General features: G+C 41.7%; 1 protein-coding gene across 6 annotated transcripts in view; it reads right to left on the minus strand.

Moving 5' to 3' along the window:
* The window catches only part of LOC106580625 (ATP-binding cassette sub-family A member 2), a 150,728-nt gene that overhangs the window by 57,708 nt on the left and 70,176 nt on the right, over positions 1 to 22,844 (minus strand). For all 6 annotated transcript variants that reach the window (XR_014381852.1, XM_082966424.1, XM_082966423.1 and 3 more), the window contains 7 exons: positions 22,753 to 22,844; positions 22,240 to 22,399; positions 18,018 to 18,146; positions 17,683 to 17,850; positions 17,024 to 17,120; positions 16,548 to 16,721; positions 9,519 to 9,621 (listed from right to left, as the gene is read on the minus strand). The exon at positions 22,753 to 22,844 is cut by the window's right edge and continues 282 nt beyond it. Coding sequence is in view for 5 of the 6 variants with exons in the window: in XM_082966424.1 (XP_082822550.1) it covers positions 9,519 to 9,621; positions 16,548 to 16,721; positions 17,024 to 17,120; positions 17,683 to 17,850; positions 18,018 to 18,146; positions 22,240 to 22,399; positions 22,753 to 22,844 (923 nt within the window). In the remaining variant the exon portion in view is untranslated. The remainder of the gene's footprint in view (positions 1 to 9,518; positions 9,622 to 16,547; positions 16,722 to 17,023; positions 17,121 to 17,682; positions 17,851 to 18,017; positions 18,147 to 22,239; positions 22,400 to 22,752) is intronic.

Here is a 22,844-nt window from a genome sequence, read left to right on the forward strand (position 1 = left end):
ATAGTTTTCGGGCCACCTCTCTCCCAGACACCAGAGAAATGAATACCTTCCTCACCTCAGCCATGAAATCTTCCAGGTTATGGCAAACGGCGGATTGTTGCTCCCAAACAGCCGTTGCCCAGGAGAGTGCCATTCCGGACATTAGCGTAATTAGATACGCTATCTTCGATCGATCCGAAGGGAATGAAGATGGCTGAAGCTCAAAAATGAGGGAGCACTGGGAAAGAAATGCCGGCAGGTTCCAGGATCGCCAGCATAGAAGGGAAGTTACTGAGTGGCTGGGAGGTCTCAGATGTGGCGTGCTGTCTGCGAGCTAATTCCCGGAATTGCTCCGTTAACGCCTTGATCCCCTGGTCGTGGCGTTCCGCCAGAGATCAGAACCCCTCCATCAGATGCTGAAGTAGCTTCCCCTGTTTCTTAATGGTAGCTCCCTGCAGGGAGACAGCGTGACAAAGCTGGTCCAAGTCTGAAGGGTCAGTCATGGCCAGTTCGTATTATAAGGCGAGACCCAGATGCAGACACAGTGGGCCGATGGTTTGAGCTCTGATATTTATTATAGTCCAAGGGGTAGACAAAAGGCAGGTCAGGGACAGGCAAGAGTTCATAACCAGGTCAGAGTCCAAAATGGTACAGGGCAGCAGGCAGGCTCGAGGTCAAGGGCAGGCAGAATGGTCAGGCAGGCTCAGAGTCAGGACAGGCAAGGGTCAGAACCAGGAGGAAGAGAAAAACAGAGACTGGAAAAAAACAGGAGCTAGGAGAAAAATGCTGGTTGACTTGGCAAACAAGACAAACTGGCACAGACAGACAGAAAACACAGGTATAAATACACAGGGGATAACGGGGAAGATGGGTGACAACTGGAGGGGGGTGGAGACAAGCACAAGGACAGGTGAAACAGATTAGGGTGTGACAAAACTGTCGGTGCATCAGGCATCCCCTCTATTGAACCCCTCACATACCCCCTCCCAGTAGCATGGGAAACTGGGAAATAGAGACATCGATTCTTGTATTCATCATCATGCCCAATAATTGGGAAGAGACCTATTGGGACCTCACGTGCAAAATGAATATTCACATCTCCTGTGACCCAGAGGGTGTCTCCATTCAATCAACAACAAGTGGAATTTTCCTATGTATGGCACAGTCCTACTATGCCTGGCATTTAGAAGATGCAGACATGGAAGGAGAACTCAGAGGGATGTCTCTTACATCCCAAAATCAGGAAGACTGGGAGGTTCTAAAACACCTGTAGAACAAGGCTATGACAAAGTCCCCAGACAAAAATGGAACTGAGAATTGAGGGCATGTACTATGGTGAATCATTAACTGCAGCAGCAGTCCTCCTCACAGGTGCACAGAGAGAACTTTCTGATGTGAATGGTGCTGTCCCCCACTGCAGTCTATCAAAAACCAAAGACATGAAGATGGAAGACACTGGGCCTTGGATGAAAGGTGTCATGGAAGCAACTGATTGTGTGATCTGGCAAGGAAATGGGAAGTGCTGTTGTCACCGCTTTAGAGACTGTGGAAAGTGCACTCCCACAACACCTGTCTGCACAAGCAGCATAACTTTTTGGCTTAACACGAGCATGCACATTGGCAAAGGATAAAGCAGTAAACAATTACACTGACAGTAGGTATGCTTTTGGGGTGGTGCACGATTTTGGGACTATGGGTTTCTAACCTCTTCTGTTAAAACAATTGCTCATGGACAGTTGCTAAAAGCAAAATTGTTACCATCCTCTGTTGCTGTGGTGAAGTGTCAGGCTCATACCAGCGGTAAAGATAGCATTTCTCAAGGGAATGCTAAAATCAGACTGTGCAGCGAAACTAGCTGCTTCCTCTTTTCTTTCCCCCCCTTTTCAGTTCCTGTTTTTTACTAACCATTTCTCTGTAAATGATATTGTTGCTTTGCAGGCAATGGTTGATGCATCAGAAAAATGTAGGTGGACTGGACATTGACATATGGACACCTCGGGAGTGTGACAGGATAATTTGAGCAAACCAGACATGCCCCGTTGTACTTTCCTATTCCTCATAAAGTTATCACACGGTCAAGACCATGTATCAAAAAGAGGGATGGTAGATCGTGTAAATAAATACTGGAGTACTGTGTTTGTTGAAAAGTTTTGTGAAAAATATATATATTTGTTTGACTAACAAACCCCAGGACGTGGTATTTCTATAACCCCCACATCTCACCCATGGCCAGAATGACTTTTTGAGCATTTGATGAAGGATTTAATTAAATTAACCCCATTTGAAGGAAATAAATATTGTTTGTTTATTGATGATATGTTTTCCAAGTGGGTTGAGGCATTCCCGTGTCGAAGAGCCACAACATGTAATGTGGCCAAAGCTCTCCTGCGAGACATGATTCCAAGGTGGGGGCTGTCGATAGACATTTCGTAAACAAGATTGTTCAGTCCTAATCAGAAGCATTGCACATTGACTTGAGAGCGCACTGTGCCTACCACCCACAGTCAGGGGATGCTGTACAACACGCCATGGATATAGCCCCACTATTGGTTTTTACTGCTGCTCTTTAATTATTTGTTATTCTTATCTCTTACTTTTTAGTTGTTGGCATTGTTGGTTAAAAACCTCTCTGGGGTATGTGGGACGCTAATAGCCAGTGAAATAGCAGGGCGGCAAATTCAAAACAACAAAAATCTCAAAATTCAAATTTCTCAAACAATCAACTATTATATCCCATTTTAAAGAAACACTTCTCGTTAATCCAACCACATTGTCCGATTTCAAAAAGGCTTTATGGCGAAAACATAACATTAGATTATGTTAGGACAGCACCTAAACAAGAAAAACCACACAGCCATTTTCCAAGCAAGGAAAGGCGTCACAAAAAACAGAAATACAGCTAAAATGAATCACTAACCTTTGATGATCTTCATCAGATGGCACTCATAGGACTTCATGTTACACAATACATGTATGTTTTGCTCGATAAAATTCATATTTATATAAAAAAAATACATTTTACATTGGCGTGTAATGTTCAGAAATGTTTTGCCTCCCAAAACTGCCAGTGAATGAGCACATCAATTTACAGAAATACTCATCATAAACGTTGATAAAATATTCAACAGTTATTTAAAGAATTATAGATACACTTCTCCTTAATGCAACCGCTGTGTCAGATTTCAAAAAAGCTTTACGGTGAAAGCAAATTTTGCAATAATCTGAGTACAGCGTTCAGACACGGAACCAAACCCGTAATTTTGTGGAGTCAACAAAACTCTGAAATAATATTATAAATATTCACTTACCTTTGATGATCTTCATCAGAATGCATTGCCAGGAATCCCAGGTCCAAAATAAATGTTTGTTTCGTTCGATAAAGTCCATAATTTATGTCCAAATACCTCCTTTTGTTTGCGCGTTCAGTCCACTACTCCAAATGCAGGAAGCGCGCGCAAATGTCACGACGAAAAGTAAAAAAAGGTCTATTTACATTCGTAGAAATATGTCAAACGATGTATAGCATCAATCTTTAGGACGTTTTTAACATAAATCTTCAGTAATATTCCAACCTGTCTTCAGAAAAGAAAAGGAACACAGCTAACGCTCACGTGAGCGCGCGCCTCTGAGCTCATGTCATTTTCTCAGTCATCAACTTCCAGGCCCTCTTGTTCGCTCCATATTCACAGTAGAAGCATGAAACAACATTCTAAAGACTGTTGACATCTAGTGGAAGCCTTAGGAAGTGCAACATGACCTTGTTAACACTACAAATTGGATCGGGATTCACTTGAAAAACTACAAGCCTCAGACTTCCCACTTCCTGGTTGGAATTTTCTCAGGTTTTTGCCTGCCATATGAGTTCTGTTATACTCACAGACATTATTCAAACAGTTTTAGAAACTTCAGAGTGTTTTCTATCCAAATCTACTAATAATATGCATATCCTACCTTCTGAGCCTGAGTAGCAGGCAGTTTAATTTGGGCACACCTTTCATCCGGACGTCAAAATACTGCCCCCTACCCTAGAGAAGTTAACGGCTTGTAAGGAAGCATTTCATGTGACAAATAACATTTGATTTGATTTGATAACCAAACGCTAGACAACAAACTGACCAAACTCATGGCAGAAATGAGTCTGACCTGGGTAAAAGTACTCCCTTTGGCACGGATGAGCATGAGAGGTAGGTCTCACACTGACTGGTCTCTCCCCACACGAGGTACTAACTAGACGCCCCATGAGAATGACTAACAATCCTTTCCCCCAAAATAGGTTAACCCTTCAAGGAATGGAGGAGGACATGGTGGCTTATTGTGTATCTCTTAACCTCTATGGGCTAGGTGGGACGCTAGTGTGCCACCCGTGGTGCACTCCATCAACAGCAGGTGCATTTCAAGAGCGGCAAATTTGAATCCAAATAAATGTCAAAATTCAAATTTTTCAAACATACAACTATTTTACACCCTTTGAAAGATAAACATCTCCTTAATCTAACCACGTTTTACGATTTCAAAAAGGTTTTACGGCGAAAGCATAAATTTAGAGTATGTTAGGACAGTACATTTACAAGAGTTGTGTGTAATGTTTTGTCAAGTCAAAGACAGGGTCACCAAAACCATAAAACCAGCTAAAATGATGCACTAACCTTTTACAATCTCCATCAGATGACACTCCTAGGACATTATGTTAGACAATGCATGCATTTTTAGTTCTATCAAGTTCATATTTATATCCAAAAACAGCGTTTTACTATGGCATTGATGTTGAGGAAATCGTTTCCCTCCAATAACCGGCAGTCAAGTCAGCGTCACAAATTAAATAATTAAAATTAGAAAACATTGGTAAAATATTATATTGTCATTTAAAGAATTATAGATTTACATCTCTTGAACGCAATCAACTTGCCAGATTTAAAAATAACCTTACTGGGAAATCACACTCTGCAATAATCTGAGCACTGCGCCCAGAAAAATACGCGTTGCGATACAGACTAGACGTCATGTTGGGGAGATCTAAAATCGAAAATACTATGTAAATAATCCATTACCTTTGATTCTCTTCATCAGATGTCACTTCCAGGTATCACAGGTCCATAACGAATGTAGTTTTGTTCAAAAAAGCTCATCATTTATGTCCAAAAATCTCCGTCTTGTTAGCACATGATCTAAGCCAGCCGGACTTCTCGTCATGAACGAGGGGAAAAAATATATTTACGTTCGTTCAAACATGTCAAACGTTGTATAGCATGAATCATTAGGGCCTTTTTTAACCAGAACATGAATAATATTCAAGGTGGACGAATGCATACTCTTTTATAACGTATTGGAACGAGGGTACCCAACATGAACTCGCGCGCCAGGTGTCTAATGGGACATCATCGTTCCATGGCTCTTGTTCGGTCAGATCTCCCTCCAGAAGACTCAAAACACTTTGTAAAGGCTGGTGACATCTAGTGGAAGCAATAGGAAGTGCCAAAATATTCCTCAGCCCCTGTGTTTTTCAATGGGATAGGTTTAAAGGTAATACAACACATCAGGTATCCACTTCCTGTCAGAAAATGTCTCAGGGTTTTGCCTGCCAAATGAGTTCTGTTATACTCACAGACACCATTCAAACAGTTTTAGAAACTTTAGAGTGTTTTCTATCCATATATAATAAGTATATGCATATTCTAGTTACTGGGTAGGATTAGTAACCAGATTAAATCGGGTACATTTTTTTTATCCAGACGTGCAAATGCTGCCCCCTAGCCCTAACAGGTTAACAGTGTTCTTAATACTCTCTTCTCACAAGTGAAGGCCGAACCTTGCTGGTGTTGCTCACCACAACGTGAAACCAGGGCATTTCATTGTGGTCAAATAAAAAGAAAAAGTTGGAAAGACCCCAGGTGAAAGGGACCATACCAGGTGCTCCTGACCAAATCCTCGGCTGTCAAGGTAGCAGAACGAGATACGTGGACACACAAGTCCCGCTGCAGGAAGTTGCCAGAACCAGGAAATCAGAATGGTGAGGAGGATCGGTGAATGCGAAAGGACCTGTTTCTGGATTGGTGTCACCGTGATAGTGGAGACCGTCGTCTGCCTCCTGCTGGCCAGTAATGACCTAGAAGGATCCAGTCCCCAGCCAACGGGACCGGAGTAGAGGCACAGAAGAAGCTGGTAAGGTTGTGAGAGGAAAACAAGACTTCAAAGACACTATGAACTCATTCCTTTCCACAGCACAGATGGTGGCGAATGGACTCTCCCCAAGCACTTCCTGTTGGGTCTGTGGGCTAGACCCACAGGGGGTAGAGGATGATGGGCTCGCTTTACTGGGTGTCCCAGCCGGTGTAAATTAGACTTTTCCATGCTCCCAGCACATAGGTTTACAATTCCCCTCCTTGACGACTGGACCTTATTTTGCTTTTTATAACCAAGCTTGGATAGGTATTTATAGAAGACCTTGTGAAAATAAAATCTGTCCCACACCCATCCCAATAGAATGCTCATTGACTGCAGCCTGGTGTATACAGGGCAATGGGTCTGTCTACCTAGGTGAAAATGTGTGCAATTGTACAATGGACTCTGATGGAGAATCAAATTGATCACTGGCAGTTTAGAATTTGCAGATGGGCAGACTCTCAAATGAAAGTGTGGTACTCTCAGTGCTTCATATAACCTTAGAAACAAGTCAATCAGCCCCTAATGGGACCTGTTGGTTATGTGGGAACAGTGCATATTATGTACTAACAGATTACATTTACATTTTAGTCATTTAGCAGATGCTCTTATCTAGAGCGACTTACAGTAGTGAATACATACATTTCATTTTTCATTTCATGCATTTTATTTTTTGTACTGGCCCCCCGTGGGAATCAAACCCACAACCCTGGCGTTGCACACACCATGCTGGCATTGCAAACACCATGCTCTACCAACTGAGCCACAGGGAAGGCATTTGGGGGTAGTGTGTACTATTGGGTTCGTTGTTCCTGCTATGAGAGCAGTGCCAGATGACTTATAATTCATTTCCAGGGATATTGTCCCCCTGCAGCAGTGCTTGCTGGCAGGGATTACTCATATTCAAACTGCCCTGTCACAATTTACTGGTGTAATGCTCCCTAATTATGGAGTGGCTAATGCTACGTCAAAAGCCCTTAAGGCCCTCAGTACTGAAATGGTAGCACTTCTAAAATTGGCCTTACAAAATCATGAAGCTCTAGACTACCTATGAGGAAGTCAGGGAGGAATGTGTGCAGTCATTGGAGATGAGTGTTGCACCTTTGTTCCTGACTCGTCTATGAATGTCACCTATTTAGCAGATTACATAGCAGAAACTGCTTGAGGCACTGTGCTCTTTTGTCTCACAGGTCTCAGCAACTATTATGTCCACTGCATCTGCAGGAGAGACTGTTAGTTTGATTGGGCTAAAATAAATGCCATTTGCTGATGAGAATGATGAAGATAATGAGGACTATAAGGAACTCACTGAAGGCCATGAAGAGCATGACCATGTTCTCCCCCCTGCTTATGATGATAGAATTGACATACATTAAATTGTGTAATGAAGCATGTGTGTAACTGTATGAAGCAAAGGTCTTAAGTTAAACCATTCTACTGCAATGGTTTTACAAGTGTAAGGGCTATGGAATAAGCATCAGTTACTAGTCGGATTGTACAACCCAGAATGAAGGGTTTGAACGAATACAGTGTCTGGTTTTATGTGTTGATTTCGCCTACTTTTAATAGAAGTATTTTGATAGAACGTCCTTTGATACTTTAAGCCATAATCTAATGCTTACCTTAAAATGTAACAATAGTTATCACAGGGTAATAAAAGGAGTGTGATGTAAATGTTCTCGGTGTGTATCAGATCGTATGTTTAGCATAATGCTGCTTTGTAATAACCTGTCTTAGTTGGGTTCATGCGAGTGATGGATTGACTACACAAAGGAGTAAACCACACTATCACTGAAAGGTAATTTGACAGTACAACCAGAACATTACTCTGGGAACTAGAAATAGTGATACAATATCTCAGTTTCAAGTTAAGAAGCCTGGTGTGGTATCAGTTAGTCTCATGCAGGAACCAACCATGCTTATATGACTTGTTTGTGTAGCAGTATAAATGGACTGAAAAGGGAACAGCCATTTTCAGAGTTTCATCAGGCTTGTATTGAGTTAGTGAACCTCTCTGGCCGTGATAATAAAGATTGATTCATTTACATTGAGTTTGAGTCCTTAGTGGTGAATTTCCACCACAGTAGCAATACAGGTGAAATCAGTTATTGACACAGACATGGTAGCGTATCAGGATGATTAAAATGCTTTGCACCAAGAGGTTATGAGATTAAATCCCAGGAGAGTAAATATGAATTACTGTATAATATAAATGTACATGCACAATGTATGTCAATGTGTGTCAAATATGTACATTAAAAAAATTGTATGTTAAAAGCACTATGTGTGTAACTAGTTTCACATACTTTTTTTTAGGAAAGTAATCATATTTTCTAGTTGAATGAACATATGAGACAATTTGAGCAAACACACTATTTGAAGTTTACAGAATTTGTGCCTATGTTTTCTCATGTTGGAGCTAAGTTTGGGCCAACTCAAAATGTTAAGTTCAGGTAATACTTTTGCCGAAAGGTTGAGTAAACAAAAAAAAAGGCTGTGTAACCAGTTACTTAATAACATTTAGTTGAAACAGCTAGATATTTTGTTTACAGTGTAGTCAAAATGTTTTCCTTGGGGTAAGTTGAGACAATGGATGAGCCAATGTCAAGTTGAGCAAATTTAAGTGTTTTCTTCACAGGCGTAATGCAAGGCATTATCACCGGGATATGGGGCATCAACAGGCCTGGTCTATGTTAAAAGTGTAAAATATGCTTAAAATGATTAAAAGACTAAAAGTGGTTATGATTGTGTTGAATTGTGTTTGGGAAATAAAGATAGACATGGTTTTAAAAGGGTAGTGGTAATATTTCATTCAGTACAGAAATGTGTAGGCGGCTTAACTTACACTGTCCCGTGCTCAACTTACCCCATACCTGGGGTAAGTTGTGTCAAGATACCATTTTTTGGGGGACAAGCTATGTTTTCAAAACTGCATTGTTTACATGAATTCTGATTATGTCCAGGTATACATAACAACATATGTAGATATCTCTGTTAAAAATAATACTATATTTCTCTTGACGGAGTGATGCTGAATGTAAAAACATATCTCAAGTTGAATGTTATTCATAACAGTGAGAGTTATGCACATGCATCTTAAGTTAGGATAAATGAGAGTCAGGGTCTGAGAGAGATAGAGAGCTGATTAGAGTAAAGAATAGATACAGTAACATGTCTTGCTCATCTCTAGTGTAGCTACCGAAGGAAGACGTGTGACATATTTCATTATTTACCTATCTCCCTAATATAAACGGACAATGCAAAGTCATCATCTCAGAAGTAATATAAAAATAGAAGTGATATAATTAACAGTTCTTTTTTTTTAAAGGAAAACGGAAAGTGAGAGAGAGGAGAGGTGTATAGAGAGTTCCAGGTCTTACTCGTCTCTGGTGTAGCAGGGGTAGGGGAACATCTGAACATAGTTCCCAGGCTCCACCACGTCATGACCCACAAATGTGTTAATGATGGCTCTCTCTATCATATCTGAGGACACACAGGCAGGCAGAAAGGAAGACGCACACACACACACACACACGCACACACACACACACGCACATACACAGATCAAGACGCAGCAGAGATGACAGGGCCACTTTACACCTCACTGAATAAGCCATCCCATCAAGTTCTATCCTAACCACACTACCCAATGCAATGTGGTTATCAGTGTGGTAATCAGTGTGGTTTACAATGCAGAGGTAAAAATCTATCTGTTCTGGATTAAATCAATTGTATTGTCTCAGTGAGCCCAGGATGTCTCTATGTACAGTACACTCAACAGACTGCCATGTCAGTTCCAATGCATTATCTGTATTAACTTTATGTGTCAAATAAGCAGCTTGTCTCTTGCTCTCCTGCTTCGTAAATAAAAGATGAATCTCGGAGAAAAAGTGCTGTATCTGCAGCTTGGCGTTGGCACCCACACAGGTGTGCTCACTTCATGATCACCAGTTTACCACAATAAATATACATATATTTATCTTTTTTATTTTTCTTTCTTTTAGGGGGTTGATCAGCTTTAATATTGCGGATAGATTGTAGCTTCCATCAATGTAATTGTCTGCATCATTTCAATCCCCCATATATTTTTGGGTAAATATATTTATATATATACTGCTCAAAAAAATAAAGGAAACACTTAAACAACACATCCTAGATCTGAATGAAAGAAATAATCGTATTAAATACGGTTTTCTTTACATAGTTGAATGTGCTGACAACAAAATGACACAAAAATAATCAATGGAAATCCAATTTATCAACCCATGGAGGTCTGGATTTGGAGTCACACTCCAAATTAAAGTGGAAAACCACACTACAGGCTGATCCAACTTTGATGTAATGTCCTTAAAACAAGTCAAAATGAGGCTCAGTAGTGTGTGTGTGGCCTCCACGTGCCTGTATGACCTCCCTACCACGCCTGGGCATGCTCCTGATGAGGTGGCGGATGGTCTCCTGAGGGATCTCCTCCCAGACCTGAACTAAAGCATCCGCCAACTCCTGGACAGTGTGTGGTGCAACGTGGCGTTGGTGGATGGAGCGAGGCATGATGTCCCAGATGTGCTCAATTGGATTCAGGTCTGGGGATGACGGGCGGGCCAGTCCATAGCATCAATGGCTTCCTCTTGCAGGAACTGCTGACACACTCCGGCCACATGAAGTCTAGCATTGTCTTGCATTAGGAGGAACCCAGGGCCAACCGCACCAGCATATGGTCTCACAAGGGGTCTGAGGATCTCATCTTGGTACCTAATGGCAGTCAGGCTACCTCTGGCGAGCACATGGAGGGCTGTGCGGCCCCCCAAAGAAATGTCACCCCACACCATGACTGACCCACCTCCAAACCGGTCATGCTGGAGGATGTTGCAGGCAGCAGAACGTTCTCCACGGCTTCTCCAGACTCTGTCACGTCTGTCACGTGCTCAGTGTGAACCTGCTTTCATCTGTGAAGAGCACAGGGCGCCAGTGGCGAATTTGCCAATCTTGGTGTTCTCTGGCAAATGCCAAATGTCCTGCACGGTGTTGGGCTGTAAGCACAACCCCCACCTGTGGACGTCGGGCCCTCATACCACCCTCATGGAGTCTGTTTCTGACCGTTTGAGAAGACACATGCACATTTGTGGCCTGCTGGAGGTCATTTTGCAGGGCTCTGGCAGTGCTCCTCCTGCTCCTCCTTGCACAAAAGCGGAGGTAGCGGTCCTGCTGCTGGGTTGTTGCCCTCCTATGGCCTCCTCCACGTCTCCTGATGTACTGGCCTGTCTCCTGGTAGCGCCTCCATGCTCTGGACACTATGCTGACAGACACAGCAAACCTTCTTGCCACAGCTCGCATTGATGTGCCATCCTGGATGAGCTGAACTGCCTGAGCCACTTGTGTGGGTTGTAGACTCCGTCTCATGCTACCACTAGAGTGAAAGCACCGCCAGCATTCAAAAGTGACCAAAACATCAGCCAGGAAGCATAGGAACTGAGAAGTGGTCTGTGGTCCCCACCTGCAGAACCACTCCTTTATTGGGGGTGTCTTGCAAATTGCCTATAATTTCCACCTGTTGTCTATTCCATTTGCACAACAGCATGTGAAATTTATTGTCAATCAGTGTTGCTTCCTAAGTGGACAGTTTGATTTCACAGAAGTGTGATTGACTTGGAGTTACATTGTGTTGTTTAAGTGTTCCCTTTATTTTTTTGAGCAGTGTATATATATATATATATATATATATATATATATATATATATATATATATATATATATACATACACATACCCACATATATAAACATGCATACATATACACATACATACATACATACATACATACATACATACATACATACATACATACATACATACATACATACATACATACATACATACATACATACATACATACATACAAATACACACACATATATAAATATACGCATATATATTTTTTTTAATATATTTTCCTTTCTTATTTCCCACAAACCCTACCACCCCTCCCCTAATTGGAGTAAACTAATAAACAATAATACTTAGGTTTCTACTTCCAGCATATACATACTATATACATTTTACAGACACAATCTATTTTACAATAGTTATATTTTGTTTGATTTTAGTCCTGGGCTTCCTCTATGTCTGATGTCCATCCAGTTTGATTTCTATTTGCCATATATTTTAACTGTGCTATTTCACAAAAGTTCTGAACCTATATACATTTTACAGACACCGTATGTTTTACATTTGATATCTTGTTGTTATTAGTCCCACTCTTCAGCTCCATTCAACCCCTCCCATCTATCAACACCATCCATTTTGGATTTCTATTTGCCATATATTTTTCAACTGTGCTGGGATGCTTCACAAAAGTTCTGAACCTGTATATTCTCATAGTTTCTACAGATTGTAAATTGAAGATAAACATTTTAGCTAAAATAATTATTATATTATTGATTGATTGACTATGACTTTGCAAATCACCCAGTATTGCTATCTGCAGCGTTAGCTCCAGGTAAATGTTGCAATTCTTCAGCCATTCCTGGACCTGTGACCAAAAACGAGCTACATATAGACAGTACCAAAATAAATGATCTAATGACTCTACCTCCTCGCAGCAAAATCTGCAGAGCTGGGAATGTTGTATCCCCCATATATATATAATTAATTTGAAATAGCCAGGGTGCCAGTCTGTTTTTGTTTCGTCTAAATCTTTTGTAGCTGTGATTTTGATGTTAATGATTTGACAGTTTGTAGCTGTGATACTGATGTTAATGGCTTGACAGTTTGTAGCTGTGATACGGATGTTAATGGCTTGACAGTTTGTAGCTGTGATACTGATGTTAATGTATTGACAGTTAGTAGCTGTGATACTGATGTTAATGGTTTGACAGTTAGTAGCTGTGATACTGATGTTAATGGTTTGACAGTTAGTAGCTGTGATACTGATGTTAATGGCTTGACAGTTAGTAGCTGTGATAGTGATGTTAATGGCTTGACAGTTTGTAGCTGTGATACTGATGTTAATGGCTTGACAGTTTGTAGCTGTGATACTGATGTTAATGGTTGGACAGTTAGTAGCTGTGATACTGATGTTAATGGTTTGACAGTTAGTAGCTGTGATACTGATGTTAATGGCTTGACAGTTTGTAGCTGTGATACTGATGTTAATGGCTTGACAGTTTGTAGCTGTGATACTGATGTTAATGGCTTGACAGTTTGTAGCTGTGATACTGATGTTAACCTGTCTGGGCTAGGGGGCAGTATTTTCACGGCCGTTTGAAAAACATACCCAATTTAAACAGGTTACTACTCTGGCCCAGAAACTAGAATATGCATATTATTGGTAGATTTGGATAGAAAACACTCTGAAGTTTCTAAAACTGTTTGAATGGTGTCAGTGAGTATAACAGAACTCATATGGCAGGCAAAAACCTGAGACAAATCCAAGCAGGAAGTGAAAAGTCTGAGAATTGGAGTTCTTTTTTTGAATCTCAATCGAAGCTACAGTGTCTATGGGGTGATGTTGCACTTCCTAAGGCTTCCATTGGCTGTCTAAAGCCTTCAGAAAGTGGTTTGAGCATTTTCCTGTCACTAGGCAGATAATAGGAGCTCAGTTACTGAGTGGTCTGCCTGGCAACAAAGGGATTGGATGAGCTCGGTCCCGCGAGCGCACCCCTCCTTCTTTTTCTTCTTGAATGTGTATGCTATTGTCCGGTTGGAATATTATCGCAATTTTACGTTAAAAATACCATAAAGATTGATTTTAAACAGCGTTTGACATGCGTCTAAGTACGGTAATGGACCATTTTGACTTTTTGTCTCTCGTTCCGCGCTCGCGCGTTATGCCTTTGGATAAGTGATCTGTACGCACGAACAAAACGGAGGTATTTGTACATAAATATGGATTATTTCGAACAAAAACAACATTTCTTGTAGAAGTAGCAGTCCTGGGAGTGCATTCTGACGAAGATCAGCAAAGGTAAAATAATATTTGTAATACTAATTCTGAGTTTAGGTTGCCCTGAACTTCGTGGGTGTCTGAATAGCTCACCGTGATGGCTGAGCTATGTACTCAGAATATTGAAAAATTTGCTTTCTCCGTAAAGCTATTTTAAAATCTGACACAGTGGTTGCATCCAGGGGTAGTCTATCTATAATTCTTTAAATAATTGTTATATATTTTGTCAACATTTATGATGAGGATTTTTGTAAATTGATGTGCACATTCACCGGGCGTTTTGGTGGGAATACATTTTCTGAACATCACGCGCCAATGTAAAATGCTGTTTTTGGATATAAATATGAACTTTATCGAACAAAACATACATGTATTGTGTAACATAATGTCCTAGGAGTGTCATCTGATGAAGATCGTCAAAGGTTAGTGCTTCATTTAGCTGTGTTTAGGTTTTATTGACACATGTCCTTGCTTGGAAAATGGCTGTGTGATTATTTTTGTCTATGTACTCTCCTAACATAATCTAATGTTTTGCTTTCGCTGTAAAGCCTTTTTGAAATCGGACAATGTGGTTAGATTAACGAGAAGTTTATCTTTAAAATGGCGTTAAACAGTTGTATGTTTGAGAAAGCTGAATTATGACATTTTGTTGTTTTTGAATTTTCCGCCCTGATATTTCACTGGCTGTGTCCCGCAGGTGGGACGCTAGCCCATAGAAGTTAATGGCTTGACAGTTTGTAGCTGTGATACTGATGTTAACCTGTTGGGGGTAGGGGGCAGTATTGACACGGCCGGATAAAAAACGTACCCGATTTAATCTGGTTACTACTCCTGCCCAGTAACTAGAATATGCATATAATTATTGGCTTTGGATAGAAAACACCCTAAAGTTTCTAAAACTGTTTGAATGGTGTCTGTGAGTATAACAGAACTCATATGGCAGGCAAAAACCTGAGAGGATTCTATATGGGAAGTGGCCAGTCTGACAAGTTGTTGTTCATCTTGGCTCTTTTTATTGAAGACTGAGGATCTTTGCTATAACGTGACACTTCCTACGGCTCCCATAGGCTCTCAGAGCCCGGGAAAAAGCTGAATGATATCGAGGCAGCCTCTGGCTGAAACACATTATCGCTTTTGGCAAGTGGCCGATCAGAGTACTATGGGCTTAGGCGCATGCCCGAGTCGACCCCATGCTTTATTTTCTTTCGTCTGTTTACCTAAATGCAGATTCCCGGTCGGAATATTATCGCTTTTTTACGAGAAAAATGGCATAAAAATTGATTTTAAACAGCGGTTGACATGCTTCGAAGTACGGTAATGGAATATTTAGAAATGTTTTGTCACGAAATGCGCCATCCTCGTCACCCTTCTTTCCCTTTCGGATAGTGTCTTGAACACACGAACAAAACGCCGCTATTTGGATATAACGCTGGATTATTTGGGACCAAACCAACACTTGTTATTGAAGTAGAAGTCCTGGGAGTGCATTCTGACGAAGAACACCAAAGGTAATAACATTTTTCTTATAGTAAATCTGACTTTGGTGAGTGCTAAACTTGCTGGGTGTCTAAATAGCTAGCCTGTGATGCCGGGCTATCTACTTAGAATATTGCAAAATGTGCTTTCACCGAAAAGCTATTTTAAAATCGGACATATCGAGTGCATAGAGGAGTTCTGTATCTATAATTCTTAAAATAATTGTTATGCTTTTTGTGAACGTTTATCGTGAGTAATTTAGTAAATTCACCGGAAGTTGGGGGGTATGCTAGTTCTGAACGTCACATGCTAATGTAAAAAGCTGGTTTTTGATATAAATATGAACTTGATTGAACAAAACATGCATGTATTGTATAACATAATGTCCTAGGTGTGTCATCTGATGAAGATCATCAAAGGTTAGTGCTGCATTTAGCTGTCTTCTGGGTTTTTGTGACATTATATGCTAGCTTGAAAAATGGGTGTCTGATTATTTCTGGCTGGGTACTCTGCTGACATAATCTAATGTTTTGCTTTCGTTGTAAAGCCTTTTTGAAATCGGACAGTGTGGTTAGATTACCGAGAGTCTTGTCTTTAAAATGGTGTAAAATAGTCATATGTTTGAAAAATTGAAGTTTTTGCATTTTTTAGGTATTTGAATAACGCAAGCGTCCCACCTAGCCCATAGAAGTTAATGGATTGACAGTTTGCAGCTGTGCTACTGATGTTAATGGCTTGACAGTTTGTAGCTGTGATACTGATGTTAATGGCCTGACAGTTTGTAGCTGTGATGTTGCTGTGAAGTTGTCTAGTGTTGTCTAGAGTTGCCTTGAGTTGGCTAGTGTTGGCTAGAGTTGGCTAGTGTTGGCTAGGATTGTCTAGAGTTGTCTAGTGTTGTCTAGAGTGAATTCATCATCTAAAGCAGGAACATCCTGGCAACATTTCAGTCTACATTTACCCTTCAGTAGTCAAGATGGAGGATTCTGGTCACGTACCCTGGATCCACACAAAGCCATAGAGAAAGTAGAACTTTCCCCCTGTGTTGGGCCCCGGGCGCCAGTAGGCCCGGCGGATCTCGTTGGTTTTCTCTGTGAAGCTGGAATTCTGTCTGATCTTATAGAGGACATGAGGAGGCAGGGAGCCATCTCTGTTGGTCTGGAATATCACACCTGGAAGAGAAGGAGAAGGACATTACAGTGATATAGCTACAGTATATCTTTCACATTACTTCCTCATAATATGACATTCATTTTCCGACTGGACGCTATCTGCATACCACTGCTGCTGCCCTTTCAGTAATACCCATCTGACCCCTGCGCCTGGCCATTATCTATGATCTGTTTTCACTGTTAAGCCAGAGTGCCAAAGACACATTTCCATTTTGTGAAAATGTCATGGACAATTACGTTTTCATATCTTATAATGAAATAGAGTAGTCTCTCCTATTGAGTAGTTACTGTACAGTACTCACTGGCAAACACTGAGATGTTATCATGGTAGGCTTGGTTCAGGGTATAGTTGACGATGCTGTCTTCATCAGGGAAACCCTTGAAGATATCCACACTGACCTGGAACAAGAAGAAGTAGAAAAAGACAAACAAAAAAAACTTTATTGATCTATTGTCCTTGCAGCCAAAGGAAAATGAATCTCTTGCCTTGTTCCCAACCCTTCTGAAATAAACACACACAGGTTGGAGAGGTTGGATCCCAGGTCTGCCACAGCGCCAACTGCCAACAGCACAGGAACCGTCTATATCTGCAACACTGGTAACATTAGTCCTTGCCCTATGGGCTCTGGTTAAAAGGCAGGGTACCATTTGGGATGACACCTGGGACTATTGAATGGAGCTTTGCTTGCTGTGTGGTACTGATTCTCAATGCTCATATTACTGTATGCCCGCTGTCTGTGGGACTGGATCAATGTACTCAAGTTCCATCGTTCTTCCTGTGTCAGTCTGAATCAGACCACCCATGTTTACGGTACCTCCTGCCTACATACAGGAGGCTATGTCTGAAACGTCATCCTATTTGCTTATATACTGTACTTGGCTCTGACCAAAAGTAGTCCATTTTATAGGGAATAGGGTGGCATTTGCAACACAACCAACGGCTCATCTCATGGACACTGACCTTGGACATGAAGTGTGTCCAGCCGCAGGCTGCGTTGTCGATGGTGTCCAGCTGCTCCAGCAGGGTGGAGGTGTTGGACAGGGTGTAGTTGCCATCCAGCAGCCCACGCAGCAGGTCACTGTCCGTCCCGTTCAGCAGCTCCGGGTGACCACGCAGGTTAGAGGTGAACTAAGAAGAGGAGGACATCAGAAGTTGTGTATGTGTTTATGTTACAGTATGTGTATATATGGGCTTATCAGGCAAGATAAGGACTGTATAAATGTACTGTGTGGGGGACAATAAATATTTTGTATTATGTGTATGAGTTATCTTATTAAGTTATTACTGTGTGTTACCTGCTGCAGCCAGGCCAGCTGGTGGTGCAGCTTGCCCTCCTCCAGGTAGGTCCTGAGCTGGGCAGAGATGTTGAGCCACACCCTGGCGTAGTGAGTCACGTTCCCCACAAACGCAAATGTCTCATTTGCCTACACAGACAGCAAGCAATAGCACATGTCACCATCAACACAGAAGCTATGCCAGTCCTAGCTCTGGTCCAAGGTGTTACATGTGGCTTGCTGGCACTACAGTCGTGGCCAAAAGTTTTGAGAATGACACAAATATTAATTTCCACAAAGTTTGCTACTTCAGTGTCTTTAGATATTTTTGTCAGATGTTACTATGGAATACTGGAGTATAATTACAAGCATTTCATAAGTGTCAAAGGCTTTTACTGACAATTACATGAAGTTGTTGCAAAGAGTCAATATTTGCAGTGTTGATCCTTCTTTTTCAAGACCTCTGCAATCCGCCCTGGCATGCTGTCAATTAACTTCTGGGCCACATCCTGACTGATGGCAGCCCATTCTTGCATAATCAATGCTTGGAATTTGTCAGAATTTGTGGGTTTTTGTTTGTCCACCCGCCTCTTGAGGATTGACCACAAGTTCTCAATGGGATTAAGATCTGGGGAGTTTCCTGGCCATGGACCCAAAATATCGAAGTTTTGTTCCCCGAGCCACTTAGTTATCACTTTTGCCTTATGGCAAGCTACTCCATCATGCTGGAAAAGGCATTGTTCATCACCAAACTGTTTCTGGATGGTTGGGAGAAGTTGCTCTCGAAGGATGTGTTGGTACCATTCTTTATTCATGGCTGTGTTCTTAGGCAAAATGATGAGTGAGCCCACTCGCTTGGCTGAGAAGTAAGCCCACACATGAATGGTCTCAGGATGCTTTACTGTTGGCATGACACAGGACTGATGGTAGCGCTCACCTTGTCTCCTCCGGACAAGCTTTTTTCCGGATGCCCCAAACAATCGGAAAGGGGATTTATCAGAGAAAATGACTTTACCCCAGTCCTCAGCAGTCCAATCCCTGTACCTTTTGCAGAATATCAGTCTGTCCCTGATGTTTTTCCTGGAGAGAAGTGGCTTCTTTGCTGCCCTTCTTGACACCAGGCCATCCTCCAAAAGTATTCGCCTCACTGTGTGTGCAGATGCACTCACACCTGCCTGCTGCCATTCCTGAGCAAGCTCTGTACTGGTGGTGCCCCGATCCCGCAGCTGAATCAACTTTAGGGGACGGTCCTGGCGCTTGTTGGACTTTCTTGGGCGCCCTGAAGCCTTCTTCACAACAATTGAACCGCTCTCCTTGAAGTTCTTGATGATCCGATAAATGGTTGATTTAGGTGCAATCTTACTGGCAGCGATATCCTTGCCTGTGAAGCCCTTTTTGTGCAACGCAATGATGACGGCATGTGTTTCCTTGCAGGTAACCATAGTTGACAGAGGAAGAACAATGATTCCAAGCACCACCCTCCTTTTGAAGCTTCCGGTCTGTTTTTCTAACTCAATCAGCATGACAGAGTGATCTCCAGCCCTGTCCTCGTCAACACTCACACCTGTGTTAACGAGAGAATCACTGACATGATGTCAGCTGGTCCTTTGGTGGCAGGGCTGAAATGCAGTGGAAATGTTTTTTGGGATTCAGTTCATTTGCAAAGAGGGACTTTGCAATTAATTGCAATTGATCTGATCACTCTTCATAACATTCTGGAATATATGCAAATTGCCATCATACAAACTGAGGCAGCAGACTTTGTGAAAATTAATATTTGTGTCATTCTCAAAACGTTTGGCCACGACTGTAGGTCTTCTCAGTTAACACCCTGGACCAGAGCTATCCCAGTCCCATCACTGTATCCAGTTACTCTATCCACATCCTTTCAACCGTTGTTCCTTTTCTGTTGAGTCCTTTCGGTGGCCACTCGCTCCACTCTCTGCCTCTCTCCCTCCCTCTATAGTTTTAATCATTTCTCAGACTCCATCCTCCAGTCCACTTGCTAAGATAAGAAATCAACTGTCTGCCAATAACAAGCCTGTGGTAACTAGTGGGATGTACAGAGAAACAGAATCAATGGCCAGTTGTGCATATGTTGTGGTATAGTGAGACCTCCGGGGACTGAGGAGGAGCATGATTAATCTTGCAGCTCATTGACTTCCTACACATCGTGCTCTAAACCAATATACAGAACATGCAGTTGAATGGTTAATGTGTTTAGGCTGGGAAACAAATGACCATGGGGTTCCTAATGAATTCACAACATGTTCTCAATACGCTGAGAGTCTAAAAGTGTCTGATAAATGACTTTGGGGTACCCACTAAAGACCACGTTCCCTTTTCTTCTAAATATGAGTCTCCATCCCAGGAGGTTGGTGGCACCTAAATTAGGGAGGACGGGCTTGTGGTAATGGCTGGAGCGGAATTAGTGGATTGGTATCAAATACACCAAACCCATGATTTCCATCTTGCATACATATGCATTTCATAGTCATTTTCATATATTCTTTATCAAATTAAAATAGACAATATATAGCTGTATATCCTGCTAATGTTTAACCCAGCAATGCAAAAATGGCATCTGAACAACTCTATCGCAGAGGACACAGCATAGAAGGCACCAGTCAATGTATATACATACATACAGTAGCAGTCAAAAGTTTGGATACACCTACTAATTTTTACTCATTTTATTTTTACTATTTTCTATATTGTGGAATAATAGTGAAGACATCAAAACTATGAAATAACACATATGGAAACATGTAGTAAACAAAAAAATATTAAAAGTAGCCACCCTTTGCATTGATGACAGCTTTGCACACTCTTGGTATTCTCTCAACCAGCTTCATAAGGTAGTCACCTGGAATGCATTTCAATTAACAGCTGTGCCTTGTTAAAAGTTAATTTGTGGAATTGTTTTCCTTCTTAATGCGTTTGAGCCAATCGGTTGTGTTGTGACAAGGTATACAGAAGATAGCCCTATTTGGTAAAGGACCAAGTCCATATTATGGCAAGAACAGATCAAATAAGCAAAGAGAAACGACAGTCCATCATTACTTTAAGACATGAAGGTCAGTCAATGCGGAACATTTCAAGAACTTTGAAAGTTTCTTCAAGTGCGTTTGCAAAACCCATCAAGCGCTATGATGAAACTGTCTCTCATGAGGACCGCCAAAGGAAAGGAAGACCCAGAGTTACCTCTGATGCAGAGGAAAGAGTTAATTAGAGTTACCAGCCTCAGACATTGCTGCCCAAATAAATGCTTCACAGAGTTCAAGAAACAGACACATCTCAACATAAACTGTTCAGAGGTGACTGCGTGAATCAGGCCTTCATGATTGAATTGCTGCAAAAACTCCACTACTAAAGGATACCAATAAGAAGAAGAGACTTGCTTGGGCCAAGAAACACAAGCGATGGATTTTTGACCGGTGGAAATCTGTCCTTTGGTCTGATGACTCCAAATTTGAGATTTTTGGTTCCAACTACTGTGTCTTTGTGAGACGCAGGGTAGGTGAATGGATGATCTCCGCATGTGTGGTTCCCACCGTGAAGCATGGAGGAGGAAGTGTGATGGTGTGGGGGTGGTTTGCTGTTGACACTGTCTGATTTATTTAGAATTCAAGGCACACATAACCAGCATGGCTACTACAGCATTCTGCAGCAATCTGGTTTGCGGTTAGTGGGACTATCATTTATTTTTCAACAGGACAATGACCCAACACACTTCCAGGCTGTGTGAGGGCTATTTGACCAAGAAGGAGAGTTATGGAGTGCTGCATCAGATGGCCTGGCATCCACAATCACCTGACCTCAACCCAATTGAGATGGTTTGGGATGAGTTGGGCCGCAGAGTGAAGGAAAAGAAGCCAACAAGTGCTCAGTATATGTGGGAACTCCTTCAAGACTGATGGAAAGCATTCCAGGTGAAGCTGGCTGAGAGAATGCCAAGAGTGTGCAAAGCTGTCATCAAGGCAAAGGGTGGCTACGTTGAAAAAAATCTCAAATATTACATATATTCTGATTTGTTTAACACTTTTTGGGTTATTACATGATTCCATGTGTGTTATTTCATAGTTCTGATATCTTCACTATTATTCTACAATGTAGGAAATAGTAAAAATAAAGTAAAACCCTTGAATGAGTAGGTGTGTCCAAACTTTTGACTGGTACTGTACATATATGCATTATAATGATACCGATGACAGAGTCTGAAAGAACATGATCATGTACTTGCCTTCTGAATGACTTTGTCCACATGTGAGCCAACGGGACAGTAGAGGATCTTGGGATTTGTAGTCATCAGATGCACTAGTAAACCCAGATTGCGCTGCTCTTTACTGGTGAAACCCAGAGAGCTCATATTCCCCTGCTTCAAAGCCTCAGGCTCAATGATCCTGGGGATAGACAGAAGACAGAAATCAACAACTTTAGCCTTTACAGCATAGGTATAGAGCACAGGGTTTCCCTACCCTGGTGCCAGCCCAGCTCTAACACACCTTATCAATTCCAAACATTACGTTCTTGTTTAGTTGAACTGGGGTGTTCTTATACGGTGTTCAAAAGCCTGCATACCCTGTAGATCTCTAGCCTGGTCCCGGATCTGTTTGTGCTCCAGCCATTCCATTGCTGTCATGACAGTAAGTGACAGGGGATTGGCATGATAGAACAAACAGACTGGCACTCAGGTTGGTTGATCTCCAGTCAAAGAACAACAGCACAGGAATGATCCCATTACGAAGACACACACCTATCGTTCCCACACAGAATAGGCTGCAGCCCTGCCCACAGCTGTACAAAAGCAGAAAACTGTGAATGAGGATTCTCTTTCCCTTTCTCTTT

This window comes from Salmo salar, chromosome 20 (assembly GCF_965601325.2).
Source record: "Salmo salar chromosome 20, fSalSal1, whole genome shotgun sequence".
Classification (NCBI taxonomy): Eukaryota; Metazoa; Chordata; class Actinopteri; order Salmoniformes; family Salmonidae; genus Salmo; species Salmo salar.